The sequence below is a fragment of the Ixodes scapularis genome, unplaced genomic scaffold (assembly GCF_016920785.2).
Source record: "Ixodes scapularis isolate PalLabHiFi unplaced genomic scaffold, ASM1692078v2 PGA_scaffold0__279_contigs__length_252992795, whole genome shotgun sequence".
NCBI lineage: Eukaryota > Metazoa > Arthropoda > Arachnida > Ixodida > Ixodidae > Ixodes > Ixodes scapularis.
Window position 1 is genome coordinate 32206505 of NW_024609835.1, and position 21239 is coordinate 32227743.

A 21239-nucleotide genomic window follows, 5' to 3' on the forward strand; every position below is an offset into this window, starting at 1 on the left:
ATGAACCCAGCGCAACCGTCAACGAGCCAGCAATGTGCTAGTGCTACCAAGGATATGAATGTTGATAAGAACAAAGAAAAACTACCATGGCCGGCGTACAGAGAGTATTTTGCTGACGTGGAGGAGTTTACTAACACCTTGACCGCAGAAAACGGCACTCTATTGCCTCACCGCCTACCCGGCAATCAAACACCTGTTCCGGCGAAACGGCGCTGCAATCCCATCCAGCGCGTTAGACGAGCGCCTGTTCAGCAAGGGCAGGGACGTGTTCGTTATCAAACAAGGGAAACTTTCAGACACTGATTTCGAGAAGCAACTGCTGCTAACTTCCAATACAAAGGAAAAAGTACTCTTTTTAATTTTATGCAAATAAACTTGGTGAAAAGCGTTTTCTAGTTTTTCCTAATTTGTTTTTGTGTTATAGAAAAGTAACTGAAAAGTAACGTCGTTACTTTTTAAAAGTAACTGTAACTGTAACGAGTTACTTTTTTGTTGCGATAACTGTAACGGTAACTTCGCTACTTTTTTTCTGAAAGTAACTGTGACTGTAACGAATTACTTTTTAAAAGTAACTTACCCAAGACTGTCGCATACCCGGGAAAACAAAAAAGAACGTGATGCATGGTGCCGGTGGTTCACGTTGGGATGAAATTATCTTTCCACTTAATTTAGTCTACATAACAAAAACACGGAGATTGCACTTACTTTACAAATCGATTCTTTTTTATTTTTTTTAAGGTTGAAGTTTTTAATACTGAGGGGCGTGCTGGTAAGAATAGAACCCTTGAGCTTAGCTACAGCAGTGAAAGTCCGAAGCTTCATCTTAGAACCACGTCGTGGAGCTACGATCTATGGCTCCGAAATGGCGGCCTTGTGGAATCTAATCAAACTTCTGCCAGTCATTCCCTATCTGAAAAATACTTATACAAGAAAATCCTAGAGAAAAAAAAAACATCTCACCATTCGGACCAGTCTTAGTTCACCAGATTCCCATATGACAGAGATGCTTCTTAAACGTTCTTCATCTGTTTTTTTTTTTTTTTTTTGCTACTGCGATAAATAAATAAATCCAAGCAGACACATTTATTAGGCGGTAGTTGTTTGACAATCTGCTAATGACTGACTGCATTCCATTGTGTTGTGTTGAGCATTTCTAAGTGGTGCCTGTCAAACCGCTTGCCTTTGAACGCCAACAAAACTAAGGTAATCTCCCTAACAAAACGCAATAATCCCTTACACTTTAAATACAGGTTGGGTAACTGTACTATTGCTCGAACTTATGCAGTCAGGGACATCGGAGTGCTAGTAGACTGTAAACTATTATTCATATCTCATGTCACTAACATTTGTGGTACCGGTCTTAAAGTGCTCGGGATGATTTCACGTTTGACTCGACACTTCCAGGCACCTGATACTATATTGCGCTTATTTTGTGCTTTAGTTAGGCCACGATTTGAATTTGTGTCTGTTGTGTAGAACTTTCTATCACATAGCGATTGCAGATGCATTGAAAAGGTACAAAGGCGTCTGATACGCATAGTCTCCGATAAGCATTTTAACAGGAGACTCTATTTCGAGTATAATTTTCTTGTTAAAGTTTTAAACCTCAGAACCCTAATTGACCGCAGGCATTGCCGGGATGTGGTGTTTCTACAGAAATTCATACAAGGTCGTTTCGATGTACCTGAGCTTTTGAGTAGTACAAGCTTACGTGTGCCAGCTAAACACATGCAACTTTGTGATATGTTTTATCCTGACAAGCAGATTGAAGGGCCACCAATGCATAGAATTCGACTTTTTTGTAATAGCCTTGTGCAGCATGATTTCTTTTCCATGCCATATTTTACTTTGAATACCGAGTTGTATCTGTTATTTGTTTTATTATGACTGATGTGTCACTCCTGTATGTTGTACCCATTGGTGACTTTTATGTGCACCGATATCAAAGCCTTCACGGTGTTTTGGGCACGCAATAAATACCAATATCAATATCATTGTAGAGCACCATGAAGCTTTTCTGAAACTATGGTTCTAATTAGAAACTTGCTGAGAATCATCAAAAACACTAATTAAGTACGTTAAAAAAAAAGGATGGAAGTGCGTGGGAATTTTGTGGGAGCGTTAAAGTTATGACTTGTGAAACAGGCGAAAGGCTGGTGGACGAAAAACACGGATCATAAAATGATAATTCGTGTTTTCGTTGCTGAATGAATCCACCTGTTGAACGAGTGGTAACTTGAGCGCACCTCCGCCACTCCCACGGGCTTCAATTCCGTCTAAAATGCACTGATTTAGTGATTTTTTTTATGACACTCAGCAAGTTTCTACTTGGAAACATATTTTTATTTTTGCATATAAAATATGTTAACAACTTTGAGTTCATTATTTGCTTATTGTGACGATTATTCTCCTATACGATGCACCCTTGCTGCGCAACTTACCTGCACGGACCGCGTTAGTGTACATTTCACGAGTACCGTTTTTAAGTAATCTCTTGGAATTAAAATTAAGCATTCGGTACGTTTACGTCGCAACTGGTTACTTACCACCCATAGCTTTAAGTGAGAGTGTGCTAACATACAAGGTCAACGGCCCCGAAACACTTCCTCTGCTTTCTATTTTTCAAAACTCTTACTCACTCATCTGGGTACTAAGAAGTGCTATAATTTGAACGAGTCAAAAAAACACCCCTCTGTGCATGAGAGAGAAAGTGCACTAAAAAAAGTGGAGGTGTTTATTGTCTGGGCGACCGGGCTCCGGCCTAGCAGACGGCATTCCCTTTAGTGGGTAAACAACACCTCGGCGTTGCGCTTTTTGTCAATCCTAACATCTCCGGCAATTGTTTGTCAACAAAATCCAACGTAACATTTGATGTATTTTTTTTGCACTCCTTTCCCAAAGGCCGAGTCTCGATTGCAGGTGAATTTTCGAGAGTCACAGATAAGGCAAGGCAGCCATTGCTACGACCAGCAGACGCGGCCGCTTTTGTTTATTCCAACGCTGCGCGGTGTCGGCTGAAGTATCTGTGATACTCCGACGTTGAGCGCAGCGGGCACAGCGTAACGCAGAACGTGCGCCCTTCATTGGCCGGCGAGCAGGAACACAATATCTGCGACCAATCAGCATCTGTGTGCGCTGTGCTACGGCGCGTTTGCTACGCTAACGTGGGAGTATAACAGAGCCTCTACACTCTAAAAAAGTCTGTGCGTCTACTTTTACGCACAACACTCGGAGAACCAATCTGCGCATCTTACGGATGCAGCTCAGCGAATGACGATGCCGAAACATATGTTTAGACTAAAAAACGCAGTCTGAGTTGTGACATTAAGCAACGCAAGCGTGACGTTTTGCATTGCTTAATGTCACAACTCAGAGTGCGTTTTCTGGTCTAAACATATATGTTTCCGCATCGTCATTCGCTGAGCTGCCTCCGTAAGTTGCGCTGATTGACTCTCCGAGTGTTGTGCGTGAAAGTAGACGCAGAGTTTTTTTAGAGTGTAGCATAGCCTCCTCTATACTCACAAAGCCTGGCAGTTCGATGACGGAGCCATAGAGTGCCCGGTCGCAGATTTGGAGCAGAGGACCTGGTAGCACAGAGCATTTCTCGGAAAACCTGGTATTCAGCGCACAGCTATTGCAGCGGCAAGGACCCGAAACAGGGTTTTCAAATAGGACAAGAAAAGAAGCGGTATAGCCCGAGGAATGCGAGAAGCACGCGCGGATATTCCATCGCTCGGAACAAGTGTGCTTCTGCGTCTCTCCGCAGCGGGGCGTCCGTTCCACGACTCTTGTCTGCCGCTCTACCTTTTCACTTTCGGCGGCCGCATGTCGTAGCGATCTGCCAGGCTTTGTCAGTAAAGAGGAGGCTATGCCTCTATAGACATTTTCCACAGGGGCGCCGCCATCTTGCATTGTCGTCACTTCCAGTATGGGCGGCGACAAAATAATAAAACGTTTCAACCTGTAACTAGCAAAAAAATAGAGGGGAGCCAAAACGAGAATGTGTGACGGTTAGGCTTATATCCTAAATGTCTTCTTTTGGCGTGGCGACGGCAAAACAATGTTTTCGCCCATACTGGAAGTGACGACAATTCAAGATGGCGGCACCCTTGTGGAAAAGGTCTATAGTCAGTTACAGGTTAAGAAGGTAGCGGCCAATGCCCCTCAAAGGGAATCAGATATCCCTCCGCCACCTTTGCATCCAATAGCGTCTTACCGCTTCCGTGACGTCGCGGACAACGCGCGAGGAGGGTCTTGCCTTTCTGCACATATTTGCTTTATCTTTTTACTTTGACTTAGCATTGTGGAAGCCACGAGAGGGAGATTAGAGTTCTCCCCCACCGACGGAAACAAATACGACTTTTGGGGATTAGCTTCCCCCCCGATGGATACAAAGGCTGCTTTCAGGGGCTCGGTTCCCTCTTCGATGAATACAAAGGTCGCTTTCTTAAAAAGTGGGATCGGAGACAAGTGGGAATCCATTGAAGCGGAACAAGGAGCGTTTCCAGTGAACTCTTCTTTCGACTGCGGAGAGATTTGAAACGGGCGCATCACGCTCTGCCCGCTAGAAACTGCACTGAGCAATCCTCCAAAAGAGAACTTTATTACATGTCTTTATCGTCGCTTTATGGCACTAAGACAGTAATAAAAGTCCTCATGATTAGATATTGAGAAGCCACAGTGCTAGTATTCACTAGACGCCATATTTGAGTGCGCTGTTCAGAACGCATGCTCACACCGAGCTCACATTATTAAGTAGCTAAGACCGGAAATCTTGATAGTGTGGAAGACATCTTGCAAAAGAACTGTGAAAGCTCGCCATCAGCACGTGCTCAGCAGTCGCGCACACAGCTATGGCTGCCGCTGAATACTCCCTATAAGCATGGTGCCTGGAGCGCGTCTTCGACTGCTGTGTTTAGCGTACTATCCCGCCCATACATCAAAAGTGGTCTCAAAGTGGCAACAAATGACGTCACAGAAGTCGGAGTGTCATGATGTTGCCTGACGCGATCCTGGCGGTTGGCCGTAGAAATGCTGGCGAAAAGCACGAGTGAACGCAAGTGTCGCTGTCGCCACGGCGTCCCAGGCATTCCAACTCCCGGCTGCTTTAACTTCCGAGGACTGTCACAGTAGAGAGCGAAGGCGTCTGCCATATACACCACAACTGTTGAGACGCCGCCATGATCGCGATCGGCGACAGCATGACCCTTCTATGACGTCATCAGGCGGAAATCGAGGGACCACTTTTTTGGAGGTGGTAAACACACCAGTAGGAGACGCGTTTCAGGCACCATACTATAAGCACTATAAGAGCGCGGAACCTTGACGTTAGCGTAGCCCTGTACAAAAAAAGTAGACGATTCGGTCCACCTTTCCTTCCTTTTGGCTCTACAGGGCGTTCCATAGAAAAACGAATCGTGTATTTCAGCCCACGCAAATAAACTACGCATTGCAGAAAACTCGATATTTATGGAAATGTGACTCTATACGCGCTTTCACCTCAGAGGAAACAAGGAACTTTTGCGCATTGTTCATACGCCGCGTGAAGTAGTCCTTACAAGATTTGGTTGTTAAACGAGGAAGCGATGTTTTTTTTGCATCTGAAACGGATGCATCTTGTTAAAATAAATAACTAATCTAAAATACACCTATATATATATATGTGTGTGTGTGTGTGTGTGTGTGTGTGTGTGTGTGTGTGTGTGTGTGTGTGTGTGTGTGTGTGTGTGTGTGTGTGTGTGTGTGTTAATTCTCTATATAAGAAGGAAATTGGTAATGCTCGGCGAAGAGCCGGATTTTTTTTACTGCGGTTCTTGGAGTGAAAACGAGTATAGTTGTTGCGGTAGAACGCGAAAGTTTGAGAACTCGAAGTTATCTGGGTCAAGCGAAAATCGAAAGACACGAAATTTCTCTATAAGCCGTCGTCCTCCGAAGCCCACTAATATAAAAATTGAACTGACATTGTACGCGTATACGATATATCAATAAATTACACTTGTCGGAAAGAAAAAATTTTTTTCTTTCTTTTTATTGAAATAGATGCTACGGGCGCCCACAATCTGGTTTTCTTGTTTTTACTATATTAAGTCTTAGCTGGACGTCGACTCATAGAGAAATTTTGTCTTTGTCAATTATCCTTTGATCTAGATTACATGTTTTCAAGCTTTCGAGTTTCATTCCAACCGCTAGGGTCACATTCTCACGGAGTTTGAGCATTTCGAGAGTCATAGTTTATTTATGTGGCCAAAAAAATGCAGTTTTCTTTCCTCGTGAACACCCGGTACTTCGTTTGGCCTTACCATTGTCAGTCTAAAAGCCTTCTCAATCAATCTAGTGCCGTGAACGTAGCGAGTCACCACGCTCCCCACGCATCGCTGCGCCACTTAAGAAGGTCATGTGACATTCAGGCGGCGTCCAATTGACCTCGATGGCTCGTAGGGACAATTTCGGTCCATCGTCAGGTGAAACGGGGTTGGAAATGTGGCACTGCCCAAAAGTCGCCAAAACAGGGTTGTCTCGGGCGTCGCTCCGTGGCTGTGCTTACTTATCTGAGATAGCGAAGCATATAGATTTACTCTAATCGACCCCGTAAGTGATGACGTCGCAACATGGTGCTGTGCTCCAAACAAACCGTTGCTATAGGGCCGTCCTCGCAGACAAATGCTTGGGCGGCTGGACGCGAGGTTAAATTTCGTCGGATAAAAGAAAGTTCGTAGCTTTTTATAAGCACAGTGGCTTCTCCATATCTAATCATGAGGACTTTTTTGTTGTCTCAGTGCCATAAAGCGACGATAAAGACACGTAATAAAGTTGCACAACCGGTTTCGCCCTGATAGCAGACGACACGATGTCTTCGTGGGTTCAGTGGCCCTTCTGAGGGTGTATGCGACGGCGTTAGACTAAGTTGGTGAGGAGCGACAAAACTTCTGTTCACGGGGTGAACTTCCTGGGGTATTTTGGAAGTGAGGAGTGCCCGTGTACAGCTTTGAATTTGAATTGATTCTGCTTAATGTGCTCACAAACAGCTCGAGCCCTTGATAATGTGCACATATTATAATCAATGAATAACAGATACAAACGAACAAGCAGGACATAATTTTTCAAAGGTAAAAGTTTTCTTAGACCTGCCATGTTCCCCATAAATATAAGATCAAAATCGGAGCATTTTTGAACGATTCGAGCTGTTGCAGACGACATATTTCAGTCATTCCGCACGCGTTCGGAATCTGCTGTAGGCGTCTCGAGACGTCTTGAGAACCGGAAGCTCCCGTCGCAAATATTTCAGAAACAGCCGATTCTCCGCAAACTTCCATCGTGATTAGTGTGAAATCGATGCGTCATATATCTTTTTTTTTTACTTCAGACGTTTAAATTTTACGTTTGACTTTTGAATGATCATTCTTTGGGAGCGAAATCCAATTCCATGTGTTCTCCTATAGCAATTAACACCCTTAGAAACTGCTTGTTTAGAGCACGGGGTGAATGTGAGAAGCCGCGAGACCATTTTGAAAAACTTGGTCTTGCTGACAGGAGGGCGACGCTATTAAAACCTCCCGCGTCCTAAAAAAATATATATATTCTTTTTCCTGCTTTTTTTCCTTTCCTGTGAAAGTCTTAGCCGGCGTACCTGAGATGCTAACCATTTGCAAAGTCATAAACTCCCATTTTCCATTTTCAACTCTCGTCCGTCTCCCCGGTACACTGGTGGAATAAATACAATATTTAAAAAATCATACTTGCATGAATGTTGACTCGTAATTATTTAAAAATTGGCGGCGAACTTTATCTGCAAAGTCCTATATTGCGTGGAATGCAAAACTTAAAGCACTATCGTTATTTTCTTTTAAGACATTAAACTCGTTTTGGGAGTAAAGAGCGACAAACTCTTTATTAATTCACGTCACGTGACCTGACGTCACGCGACGTGGTCACGAGACAGAACGTTATAAAGTCCAGTCATGGCGCCGCGACATATCATGACGTGACGTCACGATATCAGGTCGCGGTTCCACATGACGTCAATTGGTGTATATACACCAATTCGAGTTTATATCAAAATTGAGCGAGAAAACACTTGTCGCGTGACAAGTAACGTGTAACACGACGTGAATAAGTCGACACCGGTTCGAATTCCTCGCTAAACTCAGCGGGAAAAAGCACGGACGTTCGGACAGACGGAGAAGTCCTTGCGAGTACGGGGCTTCTTTCAAGAGCATTCTACGCTTTCAAATATCGATTAACACAAACACAGAAAAAAAGATATACACACCTTACAGAGTCCGGGATATGACGACCTCGTTGAATATCTAAGCAGACAACGTGTACATGTGGCGGAAACCTGTTGCTGCAACCTGCTTTATTGAGTGGTTTCAACTTGCCACATTTGAATTATTCCGGTACCTATTTTATTCGAAGTAAGTCAATTTATTTATCAGGTTACATTCGATGACATGAATTCATGTTAATTCGCTACGAAATAGCTGTGAATGATTTTTTTTTTTTTTTTTTTTAACAAGCGACATCAAGGCAGCAATGTTTCTACAAATTGTGTACGGAGCTTTTGCTGCTCCTCATAATCTACAAACTACCTCTTTCAGAACAAATGTCAACTTAAGTTATGTCTTGAAATAAACATAAAACAATTCAGTGCTTCGATCCGAGTAAACCTTTTATTTAATCGCAATTTTGTACAAAGTATACACAAGTAACTGAAACATATATATCTTGAATTATTCTATAGTATAACTCTTGTATGCTGATATTACTAGAGTGGCAAACTTTCTCATTAAATCGGTTTCGCATATAAAATAACGTGAGGCATTGACACTCTTTCATCAAAAAGAATATAGTTTACTTACAAATATATATATATTGTACTATGTACACTTTAAATACAAAAACTTTCAATGTCCGAACAGACGTCGTCCAAGCTCCGGTAACTCTGGTAACAACCCTGTAGAAAGTGATAAATAAAGATTGCAAATTGTAAATGCGGCACTATTCACAACTCAATATTTTTTTTCTTTTTATTGTATATAGCTCAATAAAATATAAAGCGGTTATTATCAACCCTTCTGTAGAACCTGCAATGGGGTTTTTGAACAATTTGATTTTGTAATCCTAACAACAATGTTCGACAACATACATAACATTATTTTAAATACATTTCTTCTTTATTTATTTGCTGTAAGTAATTATGTTCCCAAACTGTTTTTTTTTTTTTAATTGAGCACAGCATTTTTCGGTAGATGCCGCTTGGGCTCCCATGTGTAAAGATCGTATCTTCTGAGAAAGAAATACTTTTCAAAGAGCAAGAAAAACTAATTTATCAAAAAAAAAAGTAACAACGGTTTTTAGAAAAAGAAAGTTAATCGTATTGACACATTTTAGCCACTGTATGACGCGCTCCTTTTAAACCATGAGGCTAGCTGCTGATACGAAAATAACGGACATGGTAGTTGGCGTAAGCCGCCGCCCGATTTAATGGGTTAATCCGTATGTAACTGTCCATCAATCCACTCATTCATCGATGCATCGAGAATTTGCTTGTCTGTCATTTTCGTAAGTGGAAAAGCAGGTGATGGATCTCAGGAGGCAGCCGCTCTGACCGGTTCAGTAGCACCAGAAAAGTAACATCCTGATACTCACCAAAACTAAAACTGTGTTTTCCGCAGGACAAATGTCTTTACAATGGCGAATTCCACTGGTCGTTTTGTAGCGCGCCGGGATCAGTAGACCAAATCCGAGATAAAGCTCGCGATCCGAACGGTGTCGCTCCGCCTCCGGATCCCTGGTGGAACTTGACCACTCCTTCGGGGATCGGCGGATGCCTTCCCGTCGTTCACCTTCCTGGGAATCGCCTTCCCGCGGTCCCGGATCTCGAAGCACTTGTTTTCGGAATCGCGGCGCTCACAAGACATGTTCAATGCACGAGCGTTGAACCCACTTCTCTCTTCATCGGAATAATCGTTAACTGTGTCCAAGTAGGTCTCGATTTTCGATCAGTACCGCGGAGGTTTAAAAAAGGCAGTCGAATTGATGCAGGACATACAAGCAACTTGACGACGAACCGTCATCAAGAATAAGCTGCAGTAAAGCGGGTGGGACTTCTCGAGCGGGCCAATACGAATTCTTCAGAGGTGAGATCAGCGAGATGCCCAGCGAGAAAGGAAGTCACGTGAGCGCGCCAAAGGCTGGCCAGGCTGGCTTCTGGTTGAATCCGCCGAAATCGGCGAAGCGACTTTCCTCGGATCCGGATCGAGATCTGTAGTGGGGGCTAATCTCAAACGACGAATGGAACACGTATGTCTCGATCCCGACCGCTTAGTGAAATAGGCGAGCTCCAGAACAGAATATTCCGTCGCGCTCCAAAACGACAAGTGTAATTCGTCATAAGTAAGAGCCCAGCGCTTCGACTTACATAGGAATCATATTTTCTATTTGCCTTTTGCAACATTATATCTCTCTGAAATGCCTATAAGCCAGGCAATCGCGTTGGCGACAACCTAGGGCTGACAACTATACAAACAATATGTGCTATGATAAACTTTTCTTAAATATTGTCGTCCCCCCTAACGCAGTATACTAATGCTGTCCAAACAAATAAGCACTTTTTTTTGTTGCATTTTTCGTTGTTGTCTTTTGCTGCTTCTTAGCATGTTTTATAGATTTTAGTTTTTGTTTTTTATTGTTAAATAGACTTATATCAGTACTAGACACTAAGTAGCATTTTTTTTCCACTTTTTTCAAACAACAATCAAAATTAAGTTATTGGAACAGGGACAGCTTTCTCGGGACGACAGCCGCTTAGCGAAGAGACGGTGAGAGTGCAGGCGAGCTGGTGGTAGCTAATCATGTCGTATTACACCTGAGACGTTCTCTGTGTCTGTTCCTTCTACTGAAAGTTCTTCCGATTTCTTCCACCGCAGTCTCAGGTGTAATACGACATGATTAGCCGCTTAGCAGCAGACTGAATCTGACTGGTAAGTTAGACAACATCAAGAACTACTTACCTGGGGCCAATATTCAACTTTTGCAGGCGTAATATTTTTTTAGAAGCGCGAGGCTGACTAGCAGGACGATTAAGCTCTTTGGCATACTCGCACCCGGAGACGCATCTGGAAAATAAATACAAAAAGAAAACATCCGGATTCACGTGAAAGTGCAGTATTATGTGGTACGTACTCCGATAGCATTAAACCCAACCTTTTCTAGACAAAGGCTGCTGCAATTAGACTAACGTAGCTTTGTTGAGGAAAATCAGTGTTCAATAAAAATCGCTAGTGTGGTTAAATTATTCGTATGAAGCGATGCCTGTCCCCTTGCATGTACCTCAATGCTATTCACAATAAGTTAAATCAGGCTTGTGCAAAGTTATGTAAGGGTTCAAAAAGCCGAAATTACACAAAACAGAATAACGTGCAAGTGTACTGTCGTATGTATGTTTGTGCGCGTGTAAATATACTAGTATTTGTACCTCTGTACTTTGGCGGGATACTACTGGATTTGAGCATGGCGAACAACTGCGCAGGCCGTTGGGAAGAGGATAATATTTTAGATTAAGCGTAACACATGACGGACAGTGTGATATGAAAAGACGCAGAGACTAGAAGGGCGAGGGGTTCTACTGCTCTAAAAATGTAAAACACTGGCATAAAAAAGCGCGATACAAAATGTACAGTCATTTCCGTATACATATTATCCTCCCAGAATCCCTGAGAAGTGGCTTTGAAAGAATGGCACTTTAGTGATATCAAGAAAATCATCTTTTTTTTTTTTTTCGGTTTAAGATCCCCTGCAAATATGAAACAAGACGAAAGAGCATATGGCTCGTATCCACGTTGAACACTACTACTCGAATGCTCTCAGCTCCACACAAGAAGAACAAAAGAGCTGTACCTATAGATTAACAAACATACAAATAATCCATGTATTTGCAAAATGTATTCTTTCCTTAGTCGGGGATGTCTGCAAACAATGCGTGCACCCGCACTCGTCCATATCATTATGAAGCACTTAAAGTTGTCCCCCCTGTTGAACCTAGTCCGTTTGTGTTCGCGGCGCCCCTAGTGGCCGCAAATGTTCCTGAAAGGTGCTCCCGTTTGCGCCAGAAGAAGCTGTGTTTGCATAGCTTCAATGGGATTCCACTCTGAAATTGCGAAAAAGAGGCATCGCGAGAGGCGGCGGCGTCTTTAAAGGAATTTTTGTTTCACTTGCTCGTGAAGGGCTCAAAACCAGGTTGAGGCTTGAGGCTCTGGGCCCAAAACCACGCGAATTAAGGTGCACGCGGGTGAAGGGCAAAATCTTTGAAAGAACGCAGTGCACCATGAGGACGGTCTTAAGAGAGGGCCGAAAGGGACTCGTTTGAGATGTTGAAGGTAACCACATTTTAAAAGGGGGACTTGATTGAATGAAAAAAAAACCAAAGAAAACTTCAAAGCCGCGTTTGTTCTGGTGGAATCAGTACAAGTCATGGGAGCTACGGATGACAGGAAGCGAAGAAACATCTGCTAGGGCGGAAGACTCTCAGTTGATCTTTGTATACGAGGTTTTCTGAATTTTTTCCAGACACTACAGTACTTTTATAAGGAATTGACGTAGGGTATTTTTATTCCTAAAGCCAGGTCAGTCGCCCCAGGACTAAGCTAGACAAGAATCAAAATTAGTTAAGTAGCAAGATAAAACACTCGATCTTTTTAATATCCTTTCCAAATTTTTATGTTTAGGGGACCAATGTTTTTGAAGTATTGACGATCAATCTCAATGTGGTCTAGGCGTGCCGTGAAATATTGTTTACGAAATCCGCATTGATTGCGTCGACAGGCCGAGAAATATTAGCCTTGTGCACGGCTTCAAACCGAAACTAAGCAAGCAAAGAGCGTCAGTGAAGGGAATTTCTCATCCGGTTCCGCAAGCGAAGCGAGCTGCGTTAACGCCCCTCTCCACTTAGTTAATTTTGGTTTCAAGCCATCTACAAGGGTAGCATTTCTTGCCCCATATTGCCTAATACAAAATTTTTAATCAAACTTTTACGACACGGCACGTATTGCGGTCGAGCATAAACTCTCCAAATACATTATGCTCCCTAACAAAAAACGAAAGAAGTTAATTAAAGTTTTCTCAGTTAGCTACCTATTTAAGCAATTTCGCCTCCTTTTTAGTGGCCGCAATGGCCAGAAAGTTGGCACAGGGCTAAAAGCCATAATACAAGTTCCTTTTCCTTTTAGTACTGGACCTACTAAAAACCAAAACACTATGTTGCAAACAAGCGGAAATATATCGTCACCGTACACTCTACTAACTGGCGTTGAACGTGAATGTTGTTGAAATATATCTTGTAAATCGACATATCGAATATTATCATAGGTTTTACGTTTAAAAAGGGATAAAGATTATAAAAATAAAATGACTTACCTGTTAAAAACAGATAACCTGCAAAGAAAACGACCGAACAATTAGAAGAGTTAAAAGCTCAATAGACTCGCACCAGTTTCGCGCAGCAACCACCGTTTTAAAGTCTCAAGGAACCGTCGGCATGGCCGAAATTTATTCATATATACTCCTGATGTGTTACAGGCCTTTGTTGAGCTACGGTGGTACCTGTTGATGATTAAGCTTAAACTTAGAAAAGAAGAACTTAGAGAAGTGTCTTGTCCTGTCTTTTCTGCGTTTCTTTCTGTAATGATGAAGCTGACGCATCACCTGGTTCGTTTCTTTAAATTATAGTGTTCACGTTGGCTGCGCTGCACGCTCTAATGACTTCAGTGGTACTAGCGCTGTTTCTGGTTTATTTGACCGGCTTTGGTTAATTATATAAAATTATATTGAGACAAAATTCTGAGACTGGGGGAACGATGAGGGACACATCAGCACCACAAAGTATTTGTGTTGTTGTGTCGTCCTTCATTTTTTCCCTCTCTTGCATTTGTCTTAAAATGCGTTCAATCGCCACCAGCTAGTTTGGGCCCTAACTTTCCGTCTAAATGAAACAATGTGCGACATTTGAACTGCATCTTTCAAAATCTCTCCAAACTAATGATATGAAGTAGGTCGCTGGAACATCTTTTCAACAAAAACTGAATTAATTTTAGCTAAAACTTACTAGCTTACTAAAACCCGAAGAACTTTTATGAACTATTTATTTTGAGTGCCTTTGCGCCAGACATATCTAAAGAACTCTTCGTTTCTAAGTCCTACAAATCTTTATTCATTATATGACTCTTGAAGACTGCCTCAGCATAAAACCATTTGTTTAGATATAGCTGTCAGAATTGATTTTCTCGAACAAAGAAGAGAAGAAATGCTTCGTAAACCAGTGCCACCTAAACATAACTCGCGGAAACTGCAAATAGCAAAACCTATTCGGCACTCACGAAGGAAGCACACACGCAAGAGCAAGATTCACCGTAGCTCATGGCCCATGGTTATTAGCAATTCTTTAAAATAATTGTGAACCTGTCAAACACACACCACTTGCCACATATTTTTTTAAGCGATTTACATATTGGAGACGCGAGTCTCTACTCTACATCATTAGACACCGTTAATGCTCTACATCGGTGGTTTTAAATGGGGGTCCACGAAGGGCATTTTAGGGGTTAACGAATCCCCGTCTCATCAGTCAAACCAGTCAATGAATTTGTCTTTTTTTTTAATTGAGAAGAAACGTTCGAATTTTCGGGTTAGTTTTCTCATTGTATCTCAATAAGAGAAGTTTAGTTCGCACTAGCCCTTAGTTATATTCATTTATTAAATTATTATCATAATCAATCTATACATTTCCCTTCTCCTTATCACAAACGGGGTCCTCTATCATCACCGCCGATCCACAAGGGGCTCGCGAAATATAAATGTTGAGAACCACTGCTCTAGATAATAGTTATAAAAAAGTGCCGACAGAATCTAGCCTGAAAAAATTTGAAGTTCGTGGGGGGGGGGGGGGGGGGGGCACGAATCGACAGCCCTACATTCGTTTCCCTGGAAGGACTTTTTTTTTTCTCTCTTCTGGGGGCAAAACCATGTGCAACCTAATGGAGCCGTACATAGTACGTGGCTTCACCACGTGAAACAGTGGAAACTTTCGACAAAGACTTTTCGTAGTTTGATTTCAGATTTGGTCCTAAAGAAGTTCGGACTGGTCATATACTACAATTATACTCGGCGAGAGGAATAAACTAATCGCTGGCAGTTTTTGCTTCTTAATTTATTTTAGCAAACGACTGAAATATTGCGAAATATAATAGCCGACACACACCGACAGGAAGCCTTCAACATAAACGACAAATTCTAGCGCAGGATGTAAGGTAAGATAATGACAGCGGGCGTACTTGTCCTCCCCTTTGTCTTTTCTTTGCCACTATCATTGTGAGGCTTTTTTTGGAGATCGCTTCTGCAAAATGTGTTCTGTTGAGCATTAGAAAGCGAGAAGATAACTAGTAATTAAATGGAGTACTGCGTCTCATCTCTTCTTAAGAAATTTACAGAGTGTCTTAAGACTGCTAACTGGGGGTCTCCAACGTACACCACGCAGTGCTGAGTGCGATAAACCACCGCAGCTCGCTAGCTCCCTACATGCGATCCGCTCATGTGTGGCGCAAATCGCATGTCCTTGTGCTCGTTGCCCCATGTGCACGTATCTGTCTCAGGGTGATGACATAAGACCAGTTTGTCTCGCGACGCTTCTTTTTTTTTTTTTTTAGCGATCTGGAACATGTGGGAAAACGTCTCCTGGGCTTGAGCTTTAGCTTTGACCTGTGTTACGGCGGCGCTTTGGTTAGCGCTTTTAATAGGGAGTTTTGAAATGCTTGGCCCCAACGCTTTGGGTTCCCCCAGCAGCTAGGGGCATCGCAAGGGGCATCTGCAGAAGCCGTACGCACGCGCAGTACGACGGCCCAAGTTGTTTGTGGGGAGCCAAAGCGTTGAGGCTCCTATTTTAAAACTATCTACTTATACTACACTTTCTGTGCAAGCGTGCTGCCGCCATCAGGTGCTACAATGAGCAGCATAAAGCCGGCTTCACACTGTTCATTTATCATACAAAAAAAAGTTTGCAAACACAAGTCACCGCAATACCCCTGGTTCGAATACCACGTGCCAAGTTTTCTCCTTGAACTCATTGCCCTGCGGCATTCGACGCACGCATCTAGCGGTGACTTACGTTTGAATTTGTATGCAGACTGTCTTCTGTATGATGTAAGAGAAACGTGACTGCAGCTTAGAAAAAAACTTGGTACCTGAGTTTTGTGGGATTTTTTGGTTGTTGTTTGTTTTGTCTGCGTGCTTTCGTGCATTGTTCGAGTGTTTTCCCGACGAGAAGCTCACCGGGATTGTAGACGGTGCGTCGGCGCACCTCGTAGTCGGTGCCCGGGATCTCGAGCACGCACTCGAAAGTCAGGGCCGGCGGCAGCTGCTCGGCACCGAACGACCGCGACAGCTCGATGTCGTACGTGCCGTTGACCTTGCGCGTGCGCGGGCGGCCCCGCTGCACCTCCGTGCGCCGCATGTCCGGCGTGATGCTGAACAGCCGCAGCGTCGGCCGAGGGTGCAGGCCCCGGGCGCCGCAGTGAACCTCTACGGCGGAGCCGGACTTGTAGCCGGATCCCGAGCCGGAGCCTGAGCCAGAGCCAAGAACTGAGCCCGAAGCTGGGCTGGAGGACGTGCTGGCGGAGGATCCGATCCTCCCACGTGACTTGACGGAGGGCGACGTCGGCAAGGACGACGAGGAGGACGTCGTGACGTAGGTCAGCGTAAAGTTTTTTGCGGGAACTGCGGAGAAAAACAAACAAACAAAACGAGTGAATGTAGAAAATGTTGGAAGGGCTTAGCGCTTTAAAGACCGACACGTTGTTTACAAACAAGTCAGCGTTTGTCAACACTAGGTGCGTACAACACTGCACGTGCGATGAAACCAGATTCGCGCAAAGTTAAGCATTTGCGCATGCGCCGACAGCAGCGCCACCGCAGCGCCTTGACGTCAGAGACGCGTGTTAGTACACACGACGATGCAGGTGGCAAAAATTGTTGTGTGTATGTTTATACAACCGGAAGTTAGTCTTCCTCAGTGAGCGTATGGTGACTCAGCCGTAGATGAGCAATTTAGCCAGTGCAACTAGCAATCCAACGCGTATTGAGAGGAGTATATAACTACCAATCTCTTTTTCTATTACCTTTGACTGAAATTACAAATTCAAAGACCTCGATTTGCATGTTAAGACCTCACGTTTTATTCGTTTGACTTCAAGCATACGGGATAAAGAAATAGGCTAAAAAAAGAGCAGTACAGATTATATTCCCATTGCGAGACACAATTAGGAACGCTACAGTTATAAAGCGCTCAATTTTAGGGAGACCGAAGCTCGAAATATCATATTAAAGGGGCGGCCTGCAAGCACTTTTTTACTGCTTTTTTATTTGCACCAAACCTGAGCGCACTGATCGTAGTAACTTAATGTAACTTTTGGTTTCTCGAATTTCGCTTTATTTCAAAAGTTATAGGCAAATTAAGATTACAAAAACAAGCAAAAAATAACCTCCACCTCCCTCATGACGTCCTTGGTTGCTTGAGTGGCCGTGAATTAGAAAAGAGGAGCTCAGCCAGCGCACACGGCTGCCGCACTCCCTGTCGACGGCGCGAGAAGGCGCCACTAAAGCGTGTTCTGGATAGGCTGAATACAGCGGGCAGCGGCTCTCATTGCATTTGCTGCAGGATAAAACACTAATTCGGCATGACACTTCATTGGCCACAAACGACAGCAAACATGGGGTAAAAATCAGTTCAGAATTTGAGTCCCTTTGCGCTGTTGTACCGCGAAATGGCCAAAAGGCAAGACAAAGCTACTCGCTGAAGGCCTTCGGAGCGCTCGGAGTCGGTCGGATCCTCCAGTCCATAAACGACCGCAGCGCCGTCGTGTACATCCGGGACCTTTGCGTGTCCGGTGCCTGATCCCACTACTCTTTTCTAGTATGCGCCGCCTTTTCCACCGCGTGGTGGCGGGTATGTCGACGGGTCATTTCTTGTTTCCATACTTTATAAGATGCATTTGTTTCTTTTCTGATCTAAAATACTGAACAAAAACTACTTTTATCAGTAATTGAAACGGTTCGCGCCACTTATATTTTGTATTTCGACTAAAAAGAAAGCTTCGTGCCCGCTGGCTTGCCCGAACCCCAAGATACTTGGAAACCGCAAAAAAGGTAGACGCTTAAATATGATTGCAGGGCCCCTTTAATACCAATTTTCTCATGCTTACGGCATTCAGCTTTGGTAAAAGAAGAGATGTCGCTAAGATTGGACCTTAAAACCGCGATACCCATCACTGAGAAACTAAGAACAAAAAGCGCCCGAGGGAAATAATATAGTAAGTAATTTCTTGGACGCTGCCGACAGGCAGCCGGCTGCTTCAGATATCTTCAGTCTCCAACACTCTCGCCCGCTACAGGTAGAGCAGTACATCACGTGAAAGGATGCGGCGCCTAGCAAGGGAAACGAAAGCTGTTCTCGAAACCATTGAACGTCGATCGAGAACAAATCAAATATCTCTGCCTCGTTTGTATTCCCTTTTTCGTTCTCTCTACTTTTGTTTTACTTTCTTGGTTCCTCTCTTTCACTTCGTCTTATTTTATCTTTATTTCTTCCTGCTCATATCACAGAGGCGCCAGAGAGGACGGATGCGAAGAACCCTTTTTTCCACAGCTTGTGTCGTTGACTTTCTGAGTATTTCCGCACATAGTCTATACTATCGGACGCATGGACAGGGTTTCGATCTTTCCGATAAAACCGAATAATAAAAATAAAACGCAAGCTTCGGTAACAATTTAATTTAATCATAGTTATCCGAAAGAAAAAAGCTCGACATTTAAGATTTAGGTGGCAAACAAACGTCAGGATGCTTCGCGCAGTAGTTTTAGTGGACGATTGATCATTGGTTGTGAGGTCGAGGACACTTCAGTTTTCCTCCTAATCATCGGCAATCAACGGAAGGGGTTTACAGGTAACGTTTGTTCAAAACAACGAATCAATGCTGCTCTAGTGCCGGTTCAGGAAAACAGTCGATTCAAGTATGTAATTCTGCCACCGTTCGGGTTTCGAGTCGTACAAAATATCCTTTAATATCCTTTGAGCCCCCTTAAATATAGAAGAGAGGCAGTGCTTTTACAGTAGCGGAGGATATATACCTATGGTTCATTTGTTAATACTCCTCGCAATTTAAATAGGTTTCTCTGTCCTAATACGTTTCATGTCAATATTAGTACCCTTTATTGGTTTCAAAGATTTTAAAGGTATAACAAAGTTAACACCTAAAAGACAGCGAATTTCTGAGAACTGGAATTGCAACAAGAGGGAACTCTGGTAAGCGCCGCATTTTCGGCCCCAATAGTCTCGAGCATTCACCCTTCACGTCACTGTATCTATAGACATGCGAAGTCAAAAACCCTATCTCTAGACCTGCACCGCAGGAGGCTACACTAAAGAAAATTCTCTTCCGAACCCTTGTTCACCAAGAATACTCATCAAAACATAGTCTGCGCGTTGACACTGTGCACAGCCACGCTGTGTGTTAAAGCGCACACTTTTATTAATTTTGGTTTAAATATTTTGCTGTTGGATTTCATTATTTACGCAGTTTCTTCAGTAGATGGCATTAATTGGTTTTTCCGGCGTTCTGGGGAAAAGTTCGCGTATGGTCATTTTTAATAGTTAAACACTGGCTCACATACGAAGTTAATATTTTTTTGCAAGATTGGGGCTTTTTGCTTTCTTATTCCAATGGTGTCCATCTCGTATCCTTGATAAATGGCGAAGACGTAACAAGAACCATGAAGTGTTATATTGACAGGGAAACATTGCGGGACATATAAGAATGGACGATCGATATAGCGCACCTGAGGCCCTCGCTAACATAAGAAACAATTCAATGAAGTGCTTATATCCGTAAACGAGTTCGTTATCCAAAGCGTATCAAAGTAAAATGCAAGAAACCAAAAAGCGCCTTCCTCGTTTTTTCTTTTTTTTTGGGGGGGGGGGGGGGGGAGTTTGTTGAAGAAGCATTTTTCATCGACACTTAATATATAAAACCCTCTTCAAAGCACATAATTGAAAGGCTAACGAGTTGGAGTTCCGCTCCCTCATGTTTACTTTGCATGGGTGTCTAATTACGTAAAGATGTGAACAAAAAAAAATGAAAATTTTCGGAATCCGGAATATCCTGAGGCTTCTGTTAGCTCTCACTTTCTTCTTTAGTTTTCACTGGTTTCCTTTGCCCAGTTGAATAACTCTTGTCTGGAACTAGAAGATAGATTATGCAGTGTTTGGTTTTCAGTAATTAAGTTGTTTTTTTTTCGTGCCTTTGCTTCTTGCTTAAAATAATAACAGCTGTTCCTGTCTGAGCTAAGGTTTTGGCAAAGAAAACAGTCGAGTGCCTTAATTAAGGGAGAGGGCATGATTTTGCTTTCAATTGTTTTATTACTTTTATTTGCCGTTTGCATATATTATACACGCAGTGGCACTCGCACGCCAGAACAATCCCCACAGGGGCCATGTGGCGTCGCTACTTAGTTACCGGTCACTGTATTATCCAGATAATAACAGTCAAACCAATGCTTTACTACAAATTGAATTTCAATTTCAGTCTTTATTTTATACAGAAGACCCCGAGCCTTACGGTTTCACTGAGAGGGCGTGTTACATACGTACCAGCCAGAGCTAGTGCAGAGTGAACTTTTCATGTATTCCAGAGTTTGCCTTTCGATAAAGCGTACGCTTTTTTTTTTTTTTCAATTAAGTTTTATGAGAAGAAGGGGACAGTACTATGAAAAGATGGTACCCACTGCTGTCAGTTTTAATTAACAATAAAACTTCGCTAATGAAATATAGATTTAAGTATAGAAAATATTCCTTACATAAAAAAAAACTATTGTTCCAATCTTTGTTTCGTAAAACTTGAGAAAAGTCGTTGGGAAAATGGATAAGCGTGCGAATCGAATATTCCGAAACGTTAGCGGTTTGTGGAATTGCAAAACAACCGCGAAGTAGTACCTAACCCGCTGGTAACAATCTTGTTGAAAATAGGGGTAGAGGCTGAGAGAGTATATTAATTATGTTAGCTTTAATCCCCCCCACACACACACACACGCACACACAAATTTGTTTAAGATGGAGGACCGTTAAAATATATGCATTTACTTGAGGATAAAAACTTTTACTGACAGCAAGTTATTCAAAAAGCACACACTAGAGGATG

General features: G+C 43.0%; 1 protein-coding gene across 1 annotated transcript in view; it reads right to left on the bottom strand.

Annotated features, from left to right (window-relative positions):
• Positions 1-8647: 8647 nt before the first annotated feature.
• The window catches only part of LOC8052182, a gene marked incomplete in the record, with an annotated part of 246952 nt that continues 234360 nt past the window's right edge, over positions 8648-21239 (bottom strand). The window contains 4 exon segments of the mRNA XM_042291769.1: positions 8648-8953; positions 11013-11117; positions 13414-13431; positions 16321-16764. Of these exon segments, the coding sequence (XP_042147703.1) occupies positions 11026-11117; positions 13414-13431; positions 16321-16764 (554 nt within the window).